The 27,028-nt window shown below is 34.6% G+C and overlaps 1 protein-coding gene across 3 annotated transcripts in view; it reads right to left on the bottom strand.

Moving 5' to 3' along the window:
- DPH6 (diphthamine biosynthesis 6) overlaps positions 1-27,028 on the bottom strand; it is a 194,332-nt gene that overhangs the window by 56,300 nt on the left and 111,004 nt on the right. For 2 of the 3 annotated variants that reach the window (XM_079308103.1, XM_079308104.1), the window contains exon 13: positions 4,764-5,006. The exons of the other annotated variant lie outside the window; for it this stretch is intronic. In XM_079308103.1, coding sequence (XP_079164229.1) covers positions 4,764-5,006 — 243 coding nt within the window. The remainder of the gene's footprint in view (positions 1-4,763; positions 5,007-27,028) is intronic. 3 annotated transcript variants of the gene reach the window in all.

Genomic DNA, 27,028 nt, shown 5'->3' with positions numbered 1-27,028 from the left:
ATGAGTATTCATTATACAGTTTATCAGAATTTATATATTTTATTTATCTAGCTGCAGCAAGTCTTGCCAGGAATTAGCAAGAAGCAAGAAAAAGAAAACACAGCAGTTAAGCAAGCTGGAATGCCTGAAATCTTGAGACAGCACAGCACATTTCTTCTTTGTATTGGTGAGGATAACAAGAGAAAGCAAAAAACAAGCATTCAGAGGTATAAAAAATATGTAATAATGATCCTGCCCATCTCAGCCAGCCCAGGGGAATCTGTTGTATTAGGCAGAACTACAATCCACCACTTGAAACTATCTAACAAAATACTGCAGGCATGTCTCTGACAGAAAGCCCATGGGTAGGGGAAGGAGAAGGCAGGGTGTAGACTCAGCTCCCAACTCAATATATTGAGAGAAGTGTCTAAATAGTACAACTCAAGCCCTACTGAATAAAGTGCATTCACAAAGTAAATTAATAAAATTTTGCAGGCACAGTCACTGTTATATCATTATACAATAATTATTTGGAATATTTCCATCTATCAATAATGCCATCTGTCCCACCCAATACAAATGGACTGCAACCCATCTGGCTTATTTTTTTCTATTGATTACTCGGCTGAATGAGTTAGCAAAACTGCTTATAAAATCATCATATTACATGACACTGTCATTAAAATATGTGAAGTAAAGAAAAACACAAGATGAGACTTAATTGGAAAACTGTCAGCTCTTCTTCCAGAAAGTTTTAGCTATGGTATAAGCTTACTTTTTTTTTTGGCTGCTTAAAAAAAGCACCAAGAAAACACAATGCCCAAAAATGCCCTAAATGCTAACTGCTGGATTAGACTGGAATTATTCTAGCACACAACTGCTACTAGGTATACTAGAGAAGGTCCCTCAGTTTATCTCCTCTCAAGAGTATTGAAATATCCCTAAGTATGCCTGGCAATCTCAAAGAAACTGTGGAAGGAATGCAATTTAAAAATAGGGTGGAAGAAAGCGAATGATGGCTGGTACTCATATTCGTTAATTCCACTAATATTTCCTAGGTTTTGATTATTCTTTTGCATAATTGTCTATATGCTATTTTTGCAGCCTCTGTTTTTTTTTCCTCTTTTGATTTTAACCACTGCTTCCCTTAACTATATTTTAATTTCTCCAGCAATAAAAACACAGTTTTATGCAGATACAGAATTAAGGGATAACTTCAGCTCCCTCACTGTAGATCTCAATTTTTACAAAATCTTTTTAGTTTTAACAGAGGAAATCTCTCTCGTGTACATTCAATATGTCAATCCAAATATAATTTGCCAAGTGATTTAGGTAGTGTTCTTTTAGTGAACCCTTGGTGAGGTTGCTTTCTTATCCTTTCCTCCCCACTATTTTATTTTTTTTTTCCTTTCTACTACAATCTTACATCCCTGCACCAGATTTCTGTTTCCTCTGTCACCCTAAATGGCTTTTCCAATGATGCTGTGACTCAAAGGGACATATGATGGAAGAAGAGAGAGGAACAGGGGCTGGATTCCAGCTCTAAGGACACAATCCTTGATGACTGTGGGTAGTGGAGCTCAGGGAGGCTCAGGGGGTTATATGCAGGAATGATGCTGGGAGCGCAGATACTGAGCTGCCATATGGAGTGAGGGAAATCGGGGTGACAGCAGTAGAAAGCAGTTGTGTAAGAGGGAAGGAATGATGCTTGAATAAAGAAGGGACCAGAGGCTGGGTGACTGAAACAGCTTAGAAGTTGCTAGGGGGTGCAGACTGCTTGCTGTTACTGTTTGCTCTCCCTCTTACAGTCCCCTCCCATCCTCACTAGAACCACTTCTCTGTTTATGATATATTAAATACTTCCTCAGGAAAAAAATAGATTAATCTGAAATCCACGTTTTTAATTTTTTATCCAAATTAAAAAAATATTTAAATTTATTTAGATGTAATTGATCTTTCTCTTTGTAATTCAAGAAGTTCCTAAAAGACAATTGTCACTAGCAATATTACAAGAAGTCTTCTAAAGTCCAGCTAACTGTGTCTGACCCTGTGGCTTTGTCTCAAATGAATCTTTCAGCAACAGCATGTCCACATTTAGCTTTTACAAGTAATCTTTTGTGCTATATAAACATATCCAGAAAACAATTCTCATACTTCTCTTGATATTATGTGCTGTTAATTCCAATTTATTGGTGTCCTAAACAATTTATATAATCATTTTGTGCTTTACTTACTACTGCCATCAAAAATGTAGAAGGATTCAAGGGAAGTTGCCAAACAGGTGGTATTTATATAGAAGATATTCACCAGGTATGACCACATGACAGAATGCTAGATTTCTCAAGCTCTAAAGAAAAACACCTTTGGCAGTTCTGATGCATATGATTTAGTCAGCATTTTAAATAAAATGATCTTTATATGCCATCTCTTTGCTACTAAATACAGAACATTCAATGGACAGAAATACAGAATCTAAATCTCATCTTTAAAACATAATTCTATGTTTTATGATGTATAGCTTACAAAAAATGAGTTCTGAGCTGAACTGTTTCATCTGCACAAACTCCTTTTTTTCATGGTTGACCGAAGGAGAACAATTTCAACTGCAAAATCATTTTTCCTATCAAGAATTCCCTAGGTTGCGACTGCTTAAAATAAAGAATAAGAAGATACTTTTGGTCTGGCTGATTCAGCTTGCTTGGTGGAAATAGACCATTATGTCATGTCATGGTAGTCAACAGAACTGTCCGTGGTAGCACTGGGATACCAAAACCTGAACAGAACCACACAGGTAAGGAGTGTGCTTTCAGAGTAAGGCTACCACATTCTGCCTTCCACAGAAAACAACAGTATCTTACAGGATCTGGAAGGCTGCTCTGAACTAAAAACTACATTACTTGTTTTCACTGATACTGTGAAATAACCGAGGCAGAAGTACAACTAAAGAACAATTTATCATTTCTCAATACAAAATCTCTATTTTCATTAACAGGACAATGGTATTTTTAGGGCAGGGTAATTCTCCCCTCTAGTTCCTTGTAACAGAAATATTTGATAAGTATTTTTCTCTGCTTTACTTTGTACATAAACCCCTACTAATAAAAAATAATTAAAAAAAAGCATATACTGAGGAAAAAATTTAATTCCTCTGTCTGAACCTCCTATTGACAAAATTATAGAAACATGAACATGCAGCTGTTGATAACATTTCACTCCCATTTATATTCAGGTTTTTTCCAAAGCATTATTACATGGTGTTCTGGCACACATTATCTATTTTTTTTTCTTTCTGATACTGTCATTAGTGAATCATGATCTGATCAGCACAGCATAATACTGATGAACATCCTACAGGATTGTCTAATTGCAGGATGTTAAAGATTCCTGAAAATTGTCAGGCAGCTATCACTTCATGGGAGTACATGTAGGCAACAAACAGTTTTTTAAGCTATGGCTTGAACAATCAAAAAGTGACATGGAACAAATATTAGTGATAGCTCAAAAGTAAGCAACTTCATCAGTGTTTTTCAGGTAGCTAAAAAAAAAAAAAAAAAAAAAAAAAAAGAAGTGCATTCTCCCTAGTCATCTTGCTAATTGGAAGAAATAAAGGACTTTTTGATAAAGAGTAGCTGGTATGCCTAATAACCTATGGAAAACCTAGAAGACTGTATATGGAAAAAGGAGAAGTTTCAAAGAACTGGCAAGCACCACCAGTCTGTTTTCCAATCTTATATATTGCAAATCAGAAAGCAGAGAGAGTTTATGGTCATGGTATGTTACTAGTTGGCAACAGAACACAACATTTATTTAAGTATATATTTAAAAATGTGAATTTAATCCAGATTCAATACTGGATCTGAATCTCGTCTTAGCGGAGTAATAAACAATATTTAGGAGTGGTTTTTGCTAGTAAATCAAGTTGAGATCTATAAGCATGTAAGTGAAGTCTATATCTTTACTCAGGAAGACACTTCCCAAGTGCAGAGATTGGAGTAGAAAAATAGAAGTTTCAGGTGTTTTTTTCCTTCTTCTATAAAAATATGGACATATTCTATGCTTCCAAGAACACAGAAAACATAATAATTAGGCTATATCAAATTAAATAGCAATTATGCATTTGGTTTTTATGCATTTGGGGAGAAGTTGAGTTTAATTTACAACATTTGCAGCCGCTACATTTTAATGCTGTCTGTGTGTTCCATGGCTATTTTACGGAAAGGGGCACACACAAATCAGGAATTACTGTGGCATCATTATAAATCACTTTGCAAATTATTATGCTGTTAATCAAAGGCCAACAGACAGGCATGTCCAGATGACGTCTTAGAAGTCCAGCTGAATATAAAGCAACAATGGGCAGTAAATTGCTAAACTCAGTTATCATACAATATTGTTTGCAAGCAAGTGAGGAAAAAATCCTCGACTAAACAACTCACAAAAAGTTGAAGCAAAATGCCCATTTTGTCATTATGCAAAACTATATGGACAGAAGTAACTCAAACGAGGTATTGTTCACATTTTTGTTAGAGAAATTGACTGTTCCTTAAGAGTTCTTTAACACAATGCTTTGGGGAATTAAGACAAAGTTAGTGGTGAATATAACTTTCTATTAAATAGTTTTCTTTCTCAGTTGTGCACAACCACTTACGAGCCAGAACATAACAGTTCAATCAAACCTTTACTTGAACCCTTCTGAAACGTTCTGCGAAAATTCTGACATTACTGCAAGACTCAGAGAGAAAAAGAAGACAACCCAGAGAGAAGAAAACGAGCAGGGCAGCTACCTTTCTGCATTCTCTCAACTTCTTCTGCCACACGGAGCGGGCGGCAGGAACGCTGTTGCTGTGGGTCAGGTAGCAGGTGGCAGAGATGACGTGGTGGAGAGCAGCCCCCCGGCTGGCGGCCTGCAGGACGCGCCCGGCGTGGCGGAGGGACAGGCCTGCCTGAGCGCCAGCGCCGCCGGCCAGCAGCCGCATGGTGCACGGCACCAGGGCCACCTGCCCCGCGCAGTACACCGCACCGCCCACCTGGGAGACAGACACAACGCACGCATCAGCTCTGGGAGCTTCCAGAAGACAAGGGATGCACCTTCCTACCTCCCCGCTAGTCTCTTTCAATAGTAGTGTTTGTCATCATTTGTTGCAAATAGAGCAATGCATGGATGTATGTGTCAGCTCTGGACCACACTGATGCCCCAACATGGTTAAATACGCTCTTTTTTTCCTTTCCTTTTCAGCAATGATGCACATTATCTTTGGTTCAATGCTATTTTTTCATCTTCTATGACTTAAGCTTTGTTTTATAGAAAATCGTATCAGAAAGTATCAGTACATATCTGTAATATCTTTAGTAAACTAATTTAGAAATACTGTAAAAATATATTAGCAGAACACCTAAATAACTGTGTATGAACAAAAGTGATGACATTCCACCAGAAGGTAAAAACAAATTGCAGATTGAAGATAAAATCCTGAAGAACGCTACTTGAATAAAGGCATGAGTCACCTTTTGAAAATGGTCCTTAATGCGTGGCGAGATTTACTACTGCAATGCAGTTACTTTGAGCTTATTTTCCAAAATCTTCCCGGCAACACTCTGAAGACCTACTTTTTTTAACAGCAGCCAGCAAAAGAAACATTTATTCTTATTATTCCGACATCGCGAAGATTTTTTTTATAAAATCTCAATGTAAATATCAAAACTTTTCATCGGCTTGTACTGCATTTCTCTAGAACGTCTGTGCATTTCCTAATCAGTGAAACAGTGAATTTTATTCACTATCAAAAGAAAACTAAGTATAGAAGTGGGAAGTAAGGTGGGCGTAAGCAGCTTTGAAGTCAGCACAGGAAGAATTTTGCTAGGAGTAAAGACAGAGAAAATGGACTGAGCAAGGAATCTTTCAGAAGAATTTTGCAGAACTTACTGTATAAACTGTAAAAATTCCTCATAATTAAGAATAATTAAAAAAGAAATCTGTGTCCTAGAAGACATGGCAATCAAACCATGTGACAGACCCATATGCAACTCCAAATCTGTCCTCATAACTGTCTGCGTCTCACAAAAGACTCACACATGTAACTATTGGAAGAGTATCTTATACAATTTGGCATACAAGTTCTATGATTAGCAGCTGAAGAGGGGGAGGAGGCAGAGACAAAACAATATATCAACCGACACACATCAGCTATTTAAATGGTTTATAATACCTGAAATATAGTCTGATAATGCTATATATAATCCTGAATTTAGAAAAAATACATGAAAGCCATATTTTGATTTATAGGAACAAATGGTCTTTTTTTTTTTTGCAGCGCTATTTTAAAATATGTGCCACTGAACAAGGGAGTCCAGCCAGCTACCAAGTGGCATACTGACAAGATGAGAAACAAATTCAGAAAGATATGATTCAGAGGGGCACAGGTTTGCTTTTAAAGCAAACCATTCTTTTTCACCTCTGTAAAGTGAAATTCATGCATTAGTCAAAAACTCCAATGCAGGTAGTTTATACTTCTACAGAAGAAAAAAAAAAAACAACCCCACACTGACGGTATTTCTTCCTTATTTCCCCTGTTGAGCTGCTGGTTTTCCATGCATCACCCATGCTAATTATTAGGTAGACAGAAGAGCTGTTCAACCAGTTCACTTCCCCTATTCTTGAACAGATTGTTTGAGACATAATATGAATACTAATTAACGACAAAATATCTGTCAGTGTTTTGAAATACAGACCAAGATAGCACTTTCTTAAAGTATCCTGGACAGTTCTGATACAATTAGCCCTACTGGTCATAAGCAAGGTCATAAAAAAATCTCTGAAGGATTTGAGCAAAATTGGCACCACTTTTGGCTAAGATTCAGTGGGAATTTTGCAGAGCTTTTAAAAACCAATTGAAAAAATCCCTCTGTTCCTAACATACTTGTTTGTATCTTAAGATGCAATTAATAGAAAAACAATGCTCCCAACAAGCCACCATGTTATGGAAGGCTGGATGCAAGGGGAAAAGGATAAAAAAAATGGCCACAGATTTGCAGCAACTGTATTTCAGGGGACATAATTTAGAATAAGGGAAGGAGGAGGGGCGTCTCTCTTCTCTTTCCCAGTGACTCAGTCATGAAAAGCAAGAATAAATAATCAGCAAGGACAAAGCAGCAAACCAGTACAAACACTGTTTTAGCAGATTTCAAGACGTTGTTTCTGGAATGTTTGAAGCATTATACAGAAAATTGTTAGCAGAGTAAAAGGCATTTAAAACAGGGAAGTCATCATACTATCTTGTTCACAGTACTGAAATCTTACAAGAGAAGCTGTCACAATGTATGGTGTCAGTACTTGTGTTGTGAAAGTGTTCTGCAAAACCCTGCTAGAACCCTGCAACAGTTTATCTTTTTGGAGCCTTTAGGAGGATAACAGAAGATCTTTCAGGATATGGACTCACAGTGTATCCAGCCTGGCGGGCTTGCATTATCCAGGAAACTCAGAGTAGAATCAGAGCTACGATATAAAGGATCTATATTGATCATTAGAGGATTGCTATATATATACAGTGGATGTCTCATTGCTGATTCGATTTTCACTGCAGACCATACACATATTTCCAGTGCTAAAATTTAAGTAAAGAACTGAACCAAAGACAGCCCTGAAAACTCAAGCTTCATACTACTGAGAATCCCACTTGTACAAAATTATTTCCAATATTACTTCACAGCAGTAAGCAGGTTATAAATGGGGCTTCATGTGATTCCACATTCTTTCCCTTTTTATTTTCATTTGCACATTGCCTGTTAAATGAAAGGTGAGTCCTTATAAGTTAACATATCAGTTTAGCAGCTGTTTTGCTCAGTCAGCACAACTGTAAATAATCAGGGGAGTTCAGTGGACAATCAGAACCTCAGAGGATGCAATGCATGCTCTCACAGATTGAAAATGAAGAGATTATTTGAGAATTATTATTTTTCACAGTGTAGTTATCTTGCAGGGATAAGTATAATTCAGACCTATGGCATGGCTTTTACCAATGGAAAGCTGTATAGTAGCTTTTTTTCCCCCTAAGATGCTTTCACTTATTAGGAAAAAAGAAGGAAAGCATCTATGATATCATGGAAAGGAATAGTCAGAAGAACTGACTCGGTTCCACTTGGAACTGTTCTGTTCCATGAAATAGCTTTTAACAGAATTCAAATTTACCAAAAGGATACAACATATCTCTCATATATATATATATATAAATAATGTATCTCCCATATATATATATTTATATATATATATATATGATATTTATATATATATATATGTGTCAGGAAAAGAAACAATGAGAAAAATCAAACTTAATTAACAGAGGTCTAACTTAAGCTGTGAATTAGAAAGGAAAAGCTGCTATTATCGCTGCCTAAAAAGAAACAGAAGTAATAGGATAACTACAGGTATGCACTGAGTTGCTTTTTTATTAAAGGTCAAGAGCAGCTATGGGAAGTTTATGAAACTGTTCCTTCTGGTTTCATTAAAACTTGCTAGTGATTAACTGCAATACAAAACTTGCTGGAAACTTCTAACAGAGGGATCTCAGCATTCACCCACAGATACTGTGGAAAATGCTAATAGTTGCACCTCAAATGCATGTTTCTTGGGAGGAAGGAGTCAATATGCAATCAGCCAAATCTTTTTTATGAATGCAGTTTGGTGTCTGAGTGACTGCTGCCCTTTAACAGGTCAGGGTGCACAAAGGGCTCGGTGACCCCCTGACCTAACAGTGACACAACCCCCCATTAGGCTCAGTCAATGTAAATAAGCAGAACTGACAACACACTAATAGGCTGCCTCTGGTCAGCCACGGGTACCTCTGACCTTAATGAAGACCTAAATCAATTAATACTCCAGGCAATAAAGACCTCTGGCTGATTAAGTTAGATAGAAATAATCTTTTCTAACGGGATTAAAGCTGGAAGGTGGTGAACTTTTTATTCAATATATGATAATCCTTTCTTCCTAGGCCCCTCTTGTTTTAGATAATGATGGCAAAATTGCTTTTTGCAATGTGACATCCTTTATTCAGCTGACTAGTAGGAATAAACTTTTTAAAGGCATTAAAAGGTAATTGAAAAGCTTGAAGTTCACACTATGAAAACAAATTGTATCTGACTAACACGATTCTAATATATCCAGCCTTCAATATAATTCACATTTTTCTTGAACTGTTACAAATTTATTGTCTGAAAATTCCAGGAATGAGTTCATAACTCATACTTGAGATTTCTTCTGAGAAAAAATATACAGCTACCAGTAGCTGAAGGATATATTCCTAAATAACAATAACAATAACAATAACAATAAAAATAACAGATTTGATTGTTACCTTCGGCCAATTTTACTTTTTTTTTAATTTCTAAGATTTCACATACAGCTTCATCAAATGTTTGCACACCATACTCAAAACTTCAGAACTTCCCTTTGGATTTTTTTTTCCTAGTTAGGTCAAAAAACTCAATAACAATTAAAAAATATCATATTATGGCTTTTTTATTGAACTAGCTGCAATATTCCCATAGTTTTAAAGATTTTCTAATTCAATTTTCAGATGCTGTGAGTCTATTTTGTTAGTTCTCATTTTGGGATGGATGTTTCAATATGTATCTGATCACCTAAGCTACAAGACTACAAAACACTCATCATATTTTGTATTGCTCTTCACTATTAAATTTATTTTATCAATGTGTGTTTTAAATTTTTCTCTTTGAATTTATATATTTGGGGGTTGAAAATTCATGGAACATTTTTTTTAACAAGAAGTCAAAAAGTACTGCAATTTCATAAATGCTAACGTAGGTTGTATTTTTTTTTTTCTCTGCAGTTTAGGAAAATTAAGATACATCATCCCACAAAGTCATATTTGACATTGAACACAGTGCCATAATGCCATCAACATACCCATAACTTTTGTGCATTTCCTAATTTGAATGATTCCAAGGAGAAGTATCATGTCACACAGTATACAAACACTGAGCAGCACAAAACCTGCCAGTTCTTTACATTCAAGAGTGCATCTGAACAAGCCACAATACTGTTATGAATACTAAACCAACACAATGAATACCTCCTAGTAATAGTCTATACTTCCCAATTGTAAACACTTCTGCAATCCTCTAAAAATCAAATACCTCAAAATGAGCCTTCTGACAGTGCTGGGTTTACATCAGGCAATCTCATCTAATACATTCCTGAAGCTCTGTAGCACCTTGAAGTTTAACAAAATGTTCAATGTACACACTTGAGAGGGATGATCAGGTCAAAAACTTCAGAAAAGGTAAGGTCAAAGTCTTGAAACTAATCTTTTAAAAACTGTTATATCACAGAAAATTGTAATAGTTGCATACATATTTCTGGCAATGCATTGGATATTTTTAAGTCTTGATCAATGTCAAATCAATTTTATTCTGCTCTATAACTGACAGAAATAAAATACCCACACTTCTGATTTACAGAAGACAAAGATTCAAAAACTGAGATTTTCACGAAGAAAACCCACTTCAAAAACTGTCATTCATATTCCAAGGGAGAATTAGACATAAGTCAAAAATAAATGCAGCTTTTAAAGTCAGAACCTGTAGTTATAAACATCTAGAATCCAATGAAGTGGGTGAAAAAGGCTTGCCATCTAATACATACATGTGGGCATGACAACTAGTCCGAAATCTTCTCCTCAATTCTTGTTTTAGTCACCTTGGAATCTTCAATGGAGAGAGCAAATGAATAAAATTATGGTAAAAATATTCTTTACTTAATTCACCTGTTTTGACCCACATGTTGTGCTAGTGCCCAGAGTACCCATAGTTCCTTCATGGAAAATTACAATAGACAGCTCAAAGACTTAACTGCCATAGAGGATAAACTGTTCTCCACATTCTGCAGGGTGCTTTCTCCTAAATATAAAAAGAGCAGTCTCCCTATTTTAAAATGAGCAAGCTAACAAGAGTATTAATCTTTGATGCATTTCTTCCCTGGGACAGTGGAATTCTAGTCTTCATGACTATTAATCTGCCACCTTTTACAAAGCCTACCATTCCTCTCAAGCTTTTGAAAAAAATCACAAGTTCTCACACAACCACATTAGCAAATCTGCCAACTGTGAAAAATTGCAGAACACTTAGCTTTATGAACATACCTTATCTAAAAGATGGAGTAAAACTTCCAAACTGATTAACACTTCCTCATTTATTATTCATGTCACTTCAAATAAAGATGCCAAACAAAACAAATTTTTGAAAAATGTACTAAGATGAGTCTATTCCTAACAATTTGGGTTGGGATTGGGAATGAAACATTTAAATTGGCATACACTAGAAAAACTAAAGGCCTTGTCAGGGTCCAGACAAACAAGGTAGAAGAGACTAGTATCCAACAGTGTAAAGACTCAATGTGGATTTTAACTCTTGAGCAATGGATACCTCAGTCTCAGAAAATGCATATTATTTCCACTGCAGGTGATTGTGTTTTTTAGTGAATTATATATGCAGAGATAAGGGAGGATAATGTTTATAATTCATAAGAATTCTTAAAATATCTGATAAGGCATATCTGGAAATTATTTTTTAACTCTCCTAATTATAAATGCTGTTAACTAGCTGATAGTCTGTAAGGACAGAGTAATGAAAATGCCAATGCAACTGAAGTGGGGTGCCGTAGGGATTGGAATTAGGCTTGATTTTGTTTAACATCTTCATTAAGTCAGTGAAAGAGGGGATTAACAGCATGATAATGAAAGCCATAGAGGATACTAAATTGGAATGTGCACCAGTAGAAATAATAAAAATGGACACAGATAGGTTTGAAATACAGGCAGCAAATAAGAAAATGAGACAGCTTAGGAAAAATGAAAATTCATGCCAGAACATATGGCAAAAATATTTTGAAATACAGATATTCAGAACAAGGGAGAAAATTTGACTGAAGAATTGCTGAACAGTTTATATTAAAACATAACTGCTCTTTACTGGAAGCATGTTCAGTATAGGACAAAAGAAGTTGCATCTCTGCTCCCATGTCATTGGTCTAATCAAAGGGTAAAATTTGTTAAAATTCTCCAAACTGGTATTGCAATCTTTACAAAAGGTATGACATGATTTCCCTAATTCAAAAGGAAGACTGTAAAAGTTCAGGTGATATCAAAGCTTCAGATGATTCTTTAGGGCCAACTCTTTTTTTAAGTGTTTAGATTTCTTCATTAACACTGTTTTTCAGTTTATAGCTCAGCATAGCAGCATTCAAATTATGATAAGCATCTTAATCTGCCAGGGTAAAGATGTAAAAATTAACCTCCCCTCCCAGATTTTTAGCCTCCTCTTTCAGGTGGAAAATGTCTGCAACTTATATGAAGTCACCAAAGCACTTACTTGGGGTTCCCACACAGTTCATTTGTGGTTTTACTATTTAATCCTAAATTTATTTTCATAGCAAAAGCTTTATAAAATATTACCAGAGAAAGATATAGCTGGCATATTCACAAGACAATCCTCCCTCCTCGATTTCTGCATTTTTCTCTACTCTTCTCTACAGTTTCCCTACAGTTCTAGGGAACCGGATAGCACATAAGGGAGAGAGGTTATAGGGTAACTGTATCCACACACACTATCTAAAGGAAGATAAAGACAAAAAATTAAGTGATGTGATTTCCTTAGCTACCTACATATGTTTATATTACAGACTTTGTCTCTTCTACTTTTATCCTTAAACATACAGTCTACTTAGAAAGGGATCTCATGATCTCCTCCCCACATCAACTCAAGCTTCTACTGACAATTTCCACTTAGAGTAAACTAAATCAGCATTTCAACTATCACTACAGTGATAAAGCAGTCCAAGAAAGCACAGTAGAAATTTCTAGAATTAAATTTCTTTTAACAATAAGGATGCTACTACTAAAAGCTGCATCACTGTTGTGGAATTCAGCATCCAAAGAGAATCAAGGGTCCAGTCATAAAATCCTATCAAGAGTGAGTTGTTTTTTTTTTTCCTTTCCTACCTGTCTACAATCCTTATTCATGCCAACTGTCAAATAGTTTAATGTGATTATAAACAGAAGAGGGACAGATAGGCAGAGAAAATTCTCTGTACTGAAAAGTGAAAGCTGTTCATCACACGACAGTAATTCACAGTGTATGAAACACATTAACACCGTGACATTCTATTCTTACAGAAAAGATTTTGCTCCCAGCCTTCACTTGGCTTAATATTCTTACTTGAAATGTGCTGTTCATGATTGTCACTGGCTACTTTAAGAAGGTTTGGACAACTGGGAGATGAGAAAGAAGCAGTTACATAAAATCAAGAACCAGATAACTGAAAACAAGTTAACTACAGTAAGCTAAAAGTAATAGTTCTCATTCTAGCTATAGAGTGTGGTTTTGTGTTTTTTTTCTTTTTGCTTTTACCCATCCTCTATGTATACCTACTCTCACATGGATTTTACTTAAATCTATGACTACCTAAGCAATAACCAATACTAAAACATCTTAATGTATGACAAAGATTATTTAGTGTAGAAGTCCAATTTATAATACCTATAACCACCATTTCCCAGTGGAAATGAAAGGAGACTTGTTCGTGCAGCTAGATGTACCTGTACAATATACACAATAATAATGCATATAAAATATAACTGACATGACATGCAGTATTTATCACAGTCCTCTGCTTATTTATTCCTCTTTCAGTGATAATACTTCTTTAAATAGCAAATATCTTTCTCTAGGGATACATCTTCCAATGCAAATTTGCAAGTCAAGTTCTGATTATACTTACAGAAACTGAAACTTTCAACAACGATGTTGTAAGTATATACATACATACATACTTAATATTCTTGGCACAATTAATGTTATATTACCTTTTCTGCATCTTGAATTCAACCAAGCTTGACAAAGAAATCAGTTTGGATATTAGGGACTCCTTAGTATCAACTGCAAAATCCTAATAAATCCAGCAGTAGAGTAAGAATCTGTAGCTAAAATTCTGTGTTCTGAGCAGTAAGATATGACCTGACCTATAAATTTAAAGAATTTTCAGTTTCACAGTGATGATGTGCTATACATTCATATAATTCAGATGTAATCTGAATTACAGAGCTTATGAAGTGCAATCCAAGAAACAAAATGCACGAGGAAATTATTGCCTTTGTTAAATGCATGCTATTAACTATTCTAAAATCTAAAGATTTCTAACAAAACAAAATAAAATGAAAGGAAACTAGTGAAACACAGCAACAACCTCAGAAATATACTAAATACCCTCATCCACACACATTTTCACAACATTTATTTGTTGTATGCTTAAATACTGACCTTTCATCAGAATTGCAGTGTGGACAACCTCCTCATATAAAGTAATATTAAATTCCTAACCATGCAATGAGGCAGAATTTACCATGGAGCTTTCAGTGGGCAGATATTCATTTAGATCAGCAGCACTTCAAGAAAAGAACTTATTGATAAAGTAGTAACTTGCATTTGAAAACTAAATTTCTGTAAAAGAATATTTTAGTTCTGTTTAATAATTAGACTATAACTGTATTATAATTACATTCTGTATGGTAATACATATTCATCTGGGTATGGACTTACTATCTTGCATTATACATTTTCTCTTTTTTTTTGTAGTTTTTGGTTTTGCGTATGTTCAACTTGTTCCTTTTAGTACTTATTTCCATGGAGTTTTCTAAGTGGCTTAAAAGAATGAAAGTTGAGAACTGGAAATTGTACCATATTGACAGTATATTAGTAAATAAAAAATTACTAATAAAATACTTATCTCTTTTTGGGCCATTCAAGCTGCAACCATGTTTCTATCCATCTTCCATCACTAAGTGATATCAAGAACCAGTGCCTGCAAATTTACTATGTGCAAATTTACTATGTACCTCTTGTTTGCATTATTAATAAAACTGGCTATTTTGCTAGCAAAAACTAATTACAGAGTCAAGCTCTTTGATACAGAAAAATGGGTAGAAAGCCAAATGCTGAAACTAAAAGGGGCTAAATAAGAGGAAGGGAGGGGCAGACTGCAGCAAAGAATAATCTAGCAATTAGGTTAATCAGCTGCAATATTGCTGAGACCCAGGTTCAAATCCCTTCTTTAGTATTTTCCTTTTGCCTGATAATGATAGTGCTGTTTTGACAATGGGCACTCCAGGAAGCACATCTCTTAATATCTTCTACTGGAACTGCTCTAATTTGTTGAAATAAATTCATGATCTTGGATAATATAGGATGACATGATCCTACTTTATGATGAAAAGTATTAGTTATGATGTGCAAAAGCTTTATAATGAACTTTAAATCAAAACTGGTACATGACTGATTAGGATTTCTATCTCGATAGTCTAACATTGTCCAAAAAGGAGATGACAAGCTATGAAATGGTCATTGTTACTTTAAAGTTTTTGAAATTATAAACATTAAACACTATGAAAGACACATAAAATAGGCCTTAGATAACAGAACATTCAGGCAGATAATTCTGTATGAACAGTTTTTGTGAAATACTTAGGCTACTTCAAAACACACTAGATTACAAAATAAAAAACACGTTGGGGGAGGGAGCTTTTACCACATTTTTTAAAATAAAATGAAAGTGTTTACACAAGCCTAATGTGAACATGAGATGGTATCAAGAAGTTCTCTTGGATGTCTAATGGTTAAAACTTAAGCACAGAAATGATGAATTAGAAACAATATCGATGGCATTAGTATTAGAAAAGCATTCAACTTTTAATTCAAATTTTACAAATAACCAATAGGGTATCTCTTCAAAAATAGAGACTGTATTAAAGTCTAAAAATTATGCCAAGGTCAGTTTAGATACCTAATGTTGATTTTTGAGCTAAGGGAAATTAAGTATGTTACTGAAAACACAACCTTGCATGACAATGAAAATGTCTAGTATTTTGCTTGTTCAGCTCAACAAAATGAGCTTCTAATAGCCCAGTATTCAAAAAGTATGCAAAAATTTCAGTGATGGAAACTGTTTCATATAAATTTTACATTCTATTTCTATGACGTAAAGATTGAAGTGGCCTGACTTGACTGTTCTCCTATCATTTTAAGCTATGTTTCAGGATTTTTCATAAAATACTGGGGTCTGTAGTTGAGAAAAGTTTGACCTAAGTTCAATCAGCACAATTTATTTGTTACCAAGTCCAGTGAGGCACAGTTAACACACAGCATCTTTCACTGTGCAGTTCCAGAGTTCATATTTGGCATTTGACAAACACATCAGCATTTGACTCCAAACCTGAGTTTCTGACATTCAGATCTCAATGAGTTAACTTATATAGCTCTCTAACAAAAAACAATTACATGTTTTTGCAGAAAAACTATCACATGCTGATAGTGAATAATTAAATGTTCAAACCAAAGATAAATGAACTGTTTCTGTTATGTATGTTTTGAACTTCTAATAGCTAGTCTGATTCTTCAGAAAAATAGCTATGCTACAATCAGGAAGAGCACTAATGGGGAATGGAGAAGGGTATAAAAGAATAATGCCCATAATATGAAGAAAGGTGGAGAAAAAGAGTTATTTGAACTGCTATTTTTATGTATTTACTTTAATGCTAACTAAATGTTATGGATGTTTATATAAATAAATGTTTTTCAATGTATATCCTGGCCTTGTAAGGTGATGTAATTGATTTTATGCAGAGCTCAGTAAAAGCAGAAATTGCACCTTGCAGGACCAGGCTTTGTATACAGACCAAGATAAGAGTGAAATTCTAATGAAATATACCATTCAAAACATCATTAGAAAACAATAAATCAGCTCAACACCTTCCCAGCACAGGAAATTGAGAGTTAACCAGTGTGCCAAATTTTAATTTTTTTTTAAAGGAGGAATAAATCTGCTATAGGGAGCTGCTTTGATAGACCTTTGAAGGTCTTCAAAACTCTTGCTAATATGTTATTCTCTCAAAAATATTCCCATAATTCTGCTGTCTCCCATAATTCCTTGCCTCGAGATTCATCTGTCAACTTTGATGCATCTTTTAAAGTACCCCTCCAAGCCTAAAAACCATGACTACAGACCACAGAAGAGAACTCTTTGCTTTGAAACTATCTGATCAATCAGAAGATCATTTACCTGCAAGCATTATTTGGTGAAGCTAAAGCGGCACATCAACCAGCAGCATCTGAAGGCTGAGGCAGCAAAACGTCAACAACAAATTGTCATTGGCATTCCATTTATGAACCTTCAAACAGCATCAGATCTTTTCCATGGGAAACCAGATCAGGTCAGACTGGAGCTGAATATTTCTTAACAAGCTAACCATCAAAAGAACTTACGTTTTGAATAAAAAGGCTATCATTTGTTGATTTGAATATCAAAGGGATCCACTGCAAACTCCCAGTCTAGAAAAACCTCCCTAAGCTACACCAGACAGGTGTTTAATAATCTATTATTAAGGCACTATTTTAGGTTACTCAGAATCATAAAAAATAGCTGTAACTGTGAAGCTGCAAATGGGACTGCACAAAGAAATGAATGCTATTAACATACTATTAACAATTCAAAAGAATGAGTTGACATACCAATCAAACTTGTTAATTGACTGTCAATGGCCTGTCCCTGAATATACAACATGACTGCATTATATATTTCAAATGCTGACAGGAAGACAGTTTCATTTGCATTAACTTCATAAACTGATCAACAACCAAACTGCCACATACATTTATAATGGGAAGCTGAATCATTTCAATATTCATGCAGCTCTGTAATTGTAAATTAGGTGCTGGCAAACAATACAATACTGTACATACTCTAAAATATCCTAAATTTCTCTGACCTACTTTCTTTTTTATTTTAGAAGACAGAGGAAAAAAAGTTGTCTCTAACAGGGACGATTAATACTTTAATTTATGGCTCAAGCCTCAGGCAAAATTTGTTTGCAACCTAGTTTGCAACCATTGTTTTTAACTCTAGATGGATAACTGGTCCACGATATACGAGGCTCACAAGGTGATGTAAAATTTTTCTTGCTTTAGTTCTGTGTAGTGTAAATATCATTAAAACACAGAGTAAATCTGCAAAAAAACAAAATGAATGAAAATATGTACTATTTCCTTGCTATGACACAAAGCAGATGACAGCAGTGAAACCACTGAAACTTTCTAATTAGACATTGAAACATGTAATTTAAAGTGGAAAGTACTGTTCTTGCACATCCTTCCCTGTGTCCTAGAATTTGCAGCCCTCAGAGGTCCTGTAAGTATGTTACCTAAAAATGTCTCATAATTACACTCATTCAGTTTCATTGGGATTGACAGTGATAGTAGCTGAAATGGCTGTGGTAGTGCTGCCATTTTAGCCAAATGGTTAGTCAGACATACTCTGAGCAAAGTCACAAATCATGGGAGTTGAGAGCAAAAGTGCTTGTGGCACTTCCATATTTCTGTACATATTTATCCAGCAGAAATGACTAAGGGTTCATAATAGGAGGAAGATGACACAAACAATTCCCAATAAAAGGCAAAGGCAAAAATTCTTAATTTTCCTGGTTAATATCTGATCCTGCAACACTTAATAGCTTGCACTTCTGCTTGCTGAAAAATATAGTTCTATCTAAACTAACAGAGAATCCTTCAAATGCTGTCATTAATGACTGTGTGCATGAATATCAATTTGTATGCCTTAACCATATAATGAAGATATCAAAGAAGAAATTTATTTTTATTTGTTCTTGAAGTGCTATTGGCATATTTGTCACTGTTTATATAGTAATATTAATATCTCAATCACTTTGAGAATCGGAGAAATAAAGCTAAACAGAAATGTCGTAAATGAGGATTAAGTCATGTGGGTCTGAAAGTGTTCCACTGAAAGCTAAGTAGTAATTGATCAAAAAATTCCATAACTGTCAGGTCAGTCACATTCCCTCTATATCTGTATGACCTGGAGGTAGTATAAGTTTTAAACATATCAACTGTAAATGCACGTTGTCTTCTTCTCCCCTCTTTTATTACTACTACTTTCACCCTGTCAGTCCAGCAGTCACTTCCCTGGCTTTAAAGTTATTGCAAGAAAGAGCCAAGCACTACACACCAGCATAACCATACAGATATGATATAAATGTCCAATAAATCTGCAGTCATGGCAATCTTCTCCTACATTTCCTTTCAGATAAACAATATCAAAGGACAATTTCTCTGCTACCTAGGTGAGCTGCTATATTTTGGATTTTATTATTTGTAAGATGAGAAGTAAAAAATATTCACATTTATTGTTCTAGTAACTGCAGTTGAGGACTAGAAAGACTAGCAAATGGAAATATAAAATCTTTAGAAAAAGTGAATATAGGAGCCACTGGGGTGATGGCAGTCCCAAATCATCCTAACTGGTAATCATGAAAGATTACTTATACTACAAACTAGATATTAGCTTTGATATTTTCCCTGAAGTATAAGCTGAGTAACTGTCATACTGAATAACATCGTATGATGGGTACTGCTAAGTTCTTACACTGACAAAACAAGGATCATTAAAGCTTCAACATTCTTTCAGATAATCAATGTAATATAAGCAGTATGTGATTAAAAACACTTAAGACATGAAAAGTGTCAAGGTAAAGAACAGCTCATTACTCAAAGGATGTAGCATCTATAAATCCAGTCACATTTGAAGGAGCTGGTCATTTATTACTGCTGCTAATAGTAATACACAACTACAGTGAATTCAGTAATTCATGCTCCAAGATTTATAAACTTTGATCATAAAATATATGCACATACACAGCTAAAATACATGCACATATAAATATTACTGCAACAGAAATGGTGTGATATATGCTCATGTTTCAAAAAGACACTTGATTAATTCTAAGAGGCTACAGTTTGTCTGCAGTGCTTCAAAATTTACATTTGAAATAGTGACATTCTAATTTACTCAAATAAACATTTTAAATTAAATTTTCATTATATTAGCTGAAATCTTTGAGACCCTAAGTAGCCTGCGGCCAGCATAGCTTTTGTAGGTGGGATAAAAACTCCTGTTCTTGGGAAGAATAAAACTTTCTATTATGCAGATGAAGTCTCATCCATGTGGGAAATGCTTTCTTGAAGACCAGCATGAGACTAGAAAACTAATTTGGACACAAAACTTGATTATTACAGAACTCATGATCATTATCTTTTAATTGGATGGCAAGCTTCTCAAATTTAGCTGTCTGTAGAAAGCTCACAAAACATTATGGACATTTTATAGGACAAAAAGGCTTAAATCAAATGAATACTGAGCTGCACTAGACCATTTGTTTTGTATGAGGACGGTGAGTATAAGAAAGGTGTAACCACTGTTTTTGCTGAATGCATTACTGTCAGTTGCTGTGTGATTAATGGCAAGATCAGGACTTGTATTATACTGTACTGCAGAGATAGAGGGGTTCAAGCAAATAATCTCATTCCAAGTTTGTAACAAAACAACAAGCAGCTTAACATAAACCTGTCTGCATTTGCTATTTTTAGGGAAAAACTGGAATGAACAAATATAAAAATTATTGCAACAAATTTATTGTAACAAATAAATAATTTATTTTAGACAATTTCCGTGGATTAGATGCCTAACCAAGATATTCTAGCTTGCATTCCAGTCCTCTTTCCACTCCCACAGAAGAAATACTAAATCACTATTGCAGTTCTTAGCAAAAGAGTTAATAAAAATTTACATTAAATGGTTCCTCCAGTTTGACTGAAAAGAAGTAAATATTAAAGGCATAAGGTGTTCCAGGTTTCTGAGAAGTTGTGCAATATCAGTCCTCATTTTGGGTGTGAAACTACCACCAAATTAACATTGGCTTATACTTTCTTCTCACATACAGGTGCCAAGGAAAGTGCAGGAGGAATAAAGAAGCAATTCCATAAAGCTAGAATATGCCTTGTATTTAAAAACATAGTTCTATTATTAGTCTAAGTACTGAGAAAGCAGGAGTAGCATAAGCAAGAAACTAATTTATCAATGATTTCAACTTCAGTTTTATTACCATAGGGAGACAAGTAAACACTCACATACACATAATATTAACATATCAGAGATTAAAATTTAAGCATTGATCAGGAAAAAACAAAAATTCAGGGTACATATAGAAACTTCAGGCAGATTGGATAGTAAGTGAAATATAAATGCATTTGCATTATGAGTGTACATTTTTATTTAGGAAGATAAACCCAAACTTATTAGCAGGACACACCAAACACAGTAAAACAATCAAATTAACAGACTTCTGCAAAGATGTATTCCTTTACTTTAATATTAGGAGATAATTATTTTTCCCAAAAAATCCTGATACATTTTTGATATTGCTTTCCAATTGCTATACTTAATCTTCTTAATATATAAGGGATTTTTCCTGAGATGAGCTACAAAAAGGCAAATTTAAAGTTTCTACCCACAGCTGTCTCTGATTTACGTTACCTGGATCTGTAACACTTTTCTTCTGAAGACTCTGCAGCTCACTGTATAGGTAAAGTGATTTTAAAAAATTTTTATGAAACTTACTCAGGAACTATGGGAAGTAAGTAAACCACATATTTCAGCCCAGGGATTATGTTTTCTTAATTTAACAGGCATTTTAAAGTATAAAGTTGGAAGAAAGGATGTTTTGTAGCCACTAAAAAATTGTCATCATCCTATCTTCACCTAACTTCAAATTTCATTTATTGAATTCAATTTTATTACTACCTTTTCAGAATTTAGGAAAAAAATAACTTTGCAGACTTGTTACTGTTACAAAGAAAGCTGGAACTTTGCACAATCTGAGCCACAGGCAGAGCTGACTGAGATTCTTAAGGCAATTCCTCAAATACAGAATAAGATCTGACAGACTCTTTCACATAAGGGAAAGGCCCAGAAAGAAAATGTTTGGCAAATGTTTAGTAAGCCACCCATTTAAAGAATAGTCAAATCCTTTCCTTTTCACTACCAGAAGAATGCTGTGACTGTCTCTAGAGGACCAAGACCCAAATAAACATATCCTATAAATCTTCCTTTTTAACTTTATGTGCTTTTTGTCCAAGGGCTGAGAACAATTTAAAACTCCAGAATTTACATATATTTGATAACATTTGTCAAAGTCCATGACTATGGACTAACTATTAGCATGACTAACAAAATTTCAACAAAGTTAAACCAGCAGGGAATAAAATCAAGTGTGTCTCATCTGAGGGTGTGTGATAGAACAGCTGCAACATTTGCAAGCTGTATGACCCCAACATGACAAAAAGTAAATCAAAAATTATTCAGTAATGCAGTTGCCCTTAGTGCTAATACATTATTTACTTCACTCATCCCAGCCTTCTCAGGAATCCCATCCTGTTCAATCATTATTGTTACAATCCCCTTTCCACAGAGGCAGGGAACTGCCATGTATGCAGAGATGTAAACAGAAGCCTCTTCTGCTGGTGGATTAGTCTCAACATTGCCAATCTTGCTTACTGAGCATTTGACCTTGGTAGGAGTAGTTATTAGGTCAACCCTCAAACAGAAAAAAATCATAACAATTTAGGGTTTTTAATGCCCAATTTTCTAATGCAAGAATGTAATTGCAATTTCTTTCTTCACATATTTTTTCATATATATTCATGACTTTTACTGTCACGAAAATATCCTGTTGCAGAAGTCTGGCATGATAGAGATCTCAAAGTGATATTGATCATCTGCATCACCCTGTTTGACCTTGGACTGCTAAGACATTAAAGAGGGCCTCTTTCTCCACTACAGGCCAAGAGGGTTTCTATCACAAAGGCACTGGGTTTGTCTGTCCTAACTGGAAAAATATGAATGAACCTAAAGATAATTACATTCAGGTGCATAAAATGCATATATTAGACCTCAACAGAACTAGTCTGATTTCTTGCACAAAACTAACTATGCTATGGAATTTACAGTGTCTCACAATCATCTCTAAAACTTGATGCAACAGTGGTCCTAAAAGGTTAATTATGGTTTTAAGCAATCTCCATACATACAAATTGGCAATTTTTCTAGAGTTCTGAGACTCCAAAGAAAGAAAAATTAACAATGAGGGAAACATGGTAACACAGAAATTTGCAGGAAAAGAACCAGTACAATAAACAAATTGCCCAGGTCTGGAAAGGAAGTCTTGTATTTGAAACAGATATTCAGATGATTTTCAGTGAGCATCCCAAGATTTTTCAACCTTTCATATCCCATCTTGCCCAGACTGTCTGAATTAGATCTTTGAGCCCAGACTGTCTGAATTAGCAGTAAAAAAATAAAGCATAGATATCTAACATGAGTCTAGTAATAGTAACATCATGTGTTTTGCAACATGGCAGGTGACATTCCTAATCAGATTACTTTCTTCTTTCATCCTCAAAAATATATGTAGTTGTAATTTATGCAAGTATACTAAAAACATTTTAATTCACAGCAAGGATTTCACAGGAAGTTTTTCCTGAAGGATATATGACTAATAGCTCTGGAGACTTATACAGGATGTTTCTTTACAAACATACATAGCATCACCCAGAGCTCCTGGAAGTCACACTGTCAGTAAAGCTTAAAGTTATTCTGGGGGGACACCAGAGTTTAGTCTCCAGGACAGCTGAGTCATTTGCTTACAGCTGACAGAGTACTGCAGTGTAGTCTGAAATCTCACAGTTAAGTCAAAATTGTTATGCATAATAAAAGCAGTAATCCAGTTTGAAAAAAAGACATAACATAGTAGTTCTAAGCTTTTTTGTAGAGTAACAGTAGAAGTAGACAAAGGTCTTATAATGATGAAACCCCAAGCCTTGCAATATCCATGGATCTGACAGCATGATCCCAGTGAGATACTATTACACTGCTTATCCAACCACTCAACAAACCACTATGATGTGCTAAAATGCAAGCCTGCAAGTAACATCAGTTCCTATTAGTTTCATCCTCCTGATACCTGAGGTTTAGAATTCATCACCTAAATAATACATAAAAATAATACATAAAAATAACTTATGAAAATACACACAATATTGTTGTCCATTGTGTATCTCATGTTTGTCTTTAGCAGAAATTAGATCTCTAAGTGAAAGGTTATCACACCTGAAATTCCTGCCCAAAGTCCTAATACTGAATAAGTAAGTTTCTATAATTTTCATAGTAAGTTCTCCTTAATACTTAAGGCCTTGCTTATATGCATATGCTTCAGACCTGCCTACACTAAACATCTCTGGACACTCCTTATACATGAGTGGTGACATGATTTACAAACTGAGTTCTCTAACTCTGTGTCTTCTGCCACAAAAAGCTCACAATACATTAAGGCCTGTTTAGCTGACTTTAAAAAACTTACTACAAAACAGCAAACTGGAGAAACCTGACCTAAGGAGTACTTTCTGACCCGAGGTTCAATTCTATGGAGCAACATGGTCTTTGGTTATTTTTCAGCTGAAACAAAAAATTGAATTAATCACATTAATTTCATTAATGAAATGAAAATTACAACTACGGCATCAGCTAGTACAGAGCCATGGGGAAGTTTCACTTACATTTATACCTTTAGCAGAAAATGAACCTCTTATTTTAAGTGAGTGCTATGAGGAATCTCTTTCAAACTAATAAAATTTTTTCAGTTGCAAACACAAACTTCTTAAAATTATACATAGTCATCAATTTGCCTCTAAACTAGTTACATTTAATTATAAGTAAATCTCACATCTGTATGCCTCAGTCCTTATTACAAATAAATAATAAGTCTCTTTAAAACATTTCAAATAATTCAAAAATACCCCAATCTTTCAGTATACTAATGCTGAAAAGTACTGTAATTATGCTAAAGTTTTATAGTTTTTTATAAGTAATTACTATAATTATATAGGTACTTGATCTGAAAGCCAGAGTAAAGGTTAAAGATGAATACAAATTTCTGGTTTTGCCTAACCATGAGCTTTTCAAAGTGAAGTTTAAAAACAATATTTTTATGGATCCTCCATCTACTGTTTATTTTATCATTGTATTTTAAAGGCAGTATCTTTAACACCATTATAGCTGAAATAAATAACTATCTTTATTTAGCACTTAAATGGCTACATTTTCATCATTTTTTTGAGGGCCACAGTTGCATCAAGACATATTGATAATCAAAATCTAAAATCAGGTAGCATATATGTAGCTATCAGAAAACCTGTAACATTAATACAGAATATTTAATATCTTCCTGTGAGAGAAATGGACACACAAATGTGAAAAAGTTAAAGCTGGGGGAAAAAAAAGTAACTGAGATTTCTCATTTCTGAGCTATTATTACACTCCTAAGCACTAAATGCATTTTTTTTTCTGAGAAAACAATCTCTCACCAAAAACAATTCAGTAGAATCCCAGGTACTAAATCGTTGAGGAAAGAGAGTTGGTTTCCCATCTGAAATTCCTCTGAATCTTTAGAAGGCTCTGGACAAACCCTGGCAGTGACTCACAGGCTGATATAAATTTCAGAAGTGTATGCAAGTCATTTGAATGGGAAGACAGCAGAAAGAAAAATAAGGTTGCATAAACAGGCTTATCATTTTTCTACTTATTTTTTTTTCTTTTTTCCCGCCTTCTTCTGTCTATAAATTTTATTCTGTATATATACATCTCCAGACATCTGTCAGCTGATCCAGAGCTGAAACTTCAAACACACTTGTGACTATTCACATCTCAGACATGCCCACAAAACATGTATCAAGCCTACGATGCACACACAGAAGAGACTTCTCTTGTAAGACTTCCCTAGAACATAAGAACTCTGCACATGATGGCAAGCCTTCAGGTTTTTTGAAGTTTTTCTGAATTCTTTTAATAGGGTTGCCTTCAACTTGAACCTTCAAGTATATCTACATGCTTAAAAGACAGCATTTAATTGAAAAAAGCTGTTTAGAAAATAAAAATTAAGTAAATAAATAAATATACTGAAACAAATCTCAATTAAGTGGCTGCTGTTCTAGTTACTGCTATAAACTTTCAGTTCAAATGGAATTTAACATATCATACAAGAATATACCCTGGTAAAGCTAGAATATGAGTATGAAACAAATAAACCTCACCATTAAATCCCTACGTTTTGCATTGATTCTTTATCTCCCCAACTCACTTTAAACACTGCCTTCAAGTTTTGCATTCCAGCATTCTCTATACTCTGCTTTGTATATGCAACAACAATGTTTTCAGGGTGACATTTCATTAATATTTTTAGCACTTCATAGCAAGTAAGAATTGCAGTCGGTAAAAAAGATTCTTATTTACCTTGGGTAAATTTCTTACCCAACCACTGCTCAGCATATCACTACTACCTGTTTAGGACTGTAATTGCATATAATGGACTAAATTTTCACTCTTAAGTTTACTTACATATGTGTAGCTTAGAGCAGAATTTCATTATCAAAACACATGTAATATCCAGAAAGTGCAGATGTAACACTGATGAACAAAATTAAAAATATAGACCACAATAATTGCTATTAGTTATTCAACTTCCACAGGAAATCCCATTTTTTACAATAATTCAATATCTGTATTATACATGCGTACTTCTGCAGTTTTGAGTCTCTCTTACATACAACCAGAGTTTCAAATTTGCTTAGCAGCTAGCAGCTCCCATGGAGAAATGGAGAACTCAGAAAAATAGAAGATTTTATGAACTGCAATCTTAATATGAAAATACAGTTAGTTAACTACTATGGCAAAAACAAATGATTTTTGTTTTAAATTACTGTCATACTGAGCTTCTCTGAATGCTAGTTAAATGACGAAGGTATTTAATTCTTTTTGCAGAGAAACCTTTTCTATAATCAAAAGGAAGAGAAATATAATATATATTTAGAAGAATATAAATGAAGGAATAAAAATTGTGTGTAGAGCTAGGAACTAATTATGAAGAGCCAGCTTTCCTGCTTAGCATAGCAAACAACAGAATTGTGAACAGACATATTACACAGAGCTAAAATAAAAAAGAATGGCAAGAGTGGTGGTGAGGTGCCAAAGCAGGCTAGCAACGTTTCAGGCCCTCCTCCATGATTTACATGTACTGAGGCT

The sequence above is a fragment of the Erithacus rubecula genome (assembly GCF_903797595.1).
Source record: "Erithacus rubecula genome assembly, chromosome: 6".
In the NCBI taxonomy this organism is placed as follows: domain Eukaryota; kingdom Metazoa; phylum Chordata; class Aves; order Passeriformes; family Muscicapidae; genus Erithacus; species Erithacus rubecula.
The sequence above is the reverse complement of the archived record's forward strand: the minus strand, read 5'-3'. Positions and strand labels throughout refer to the sequence as shown.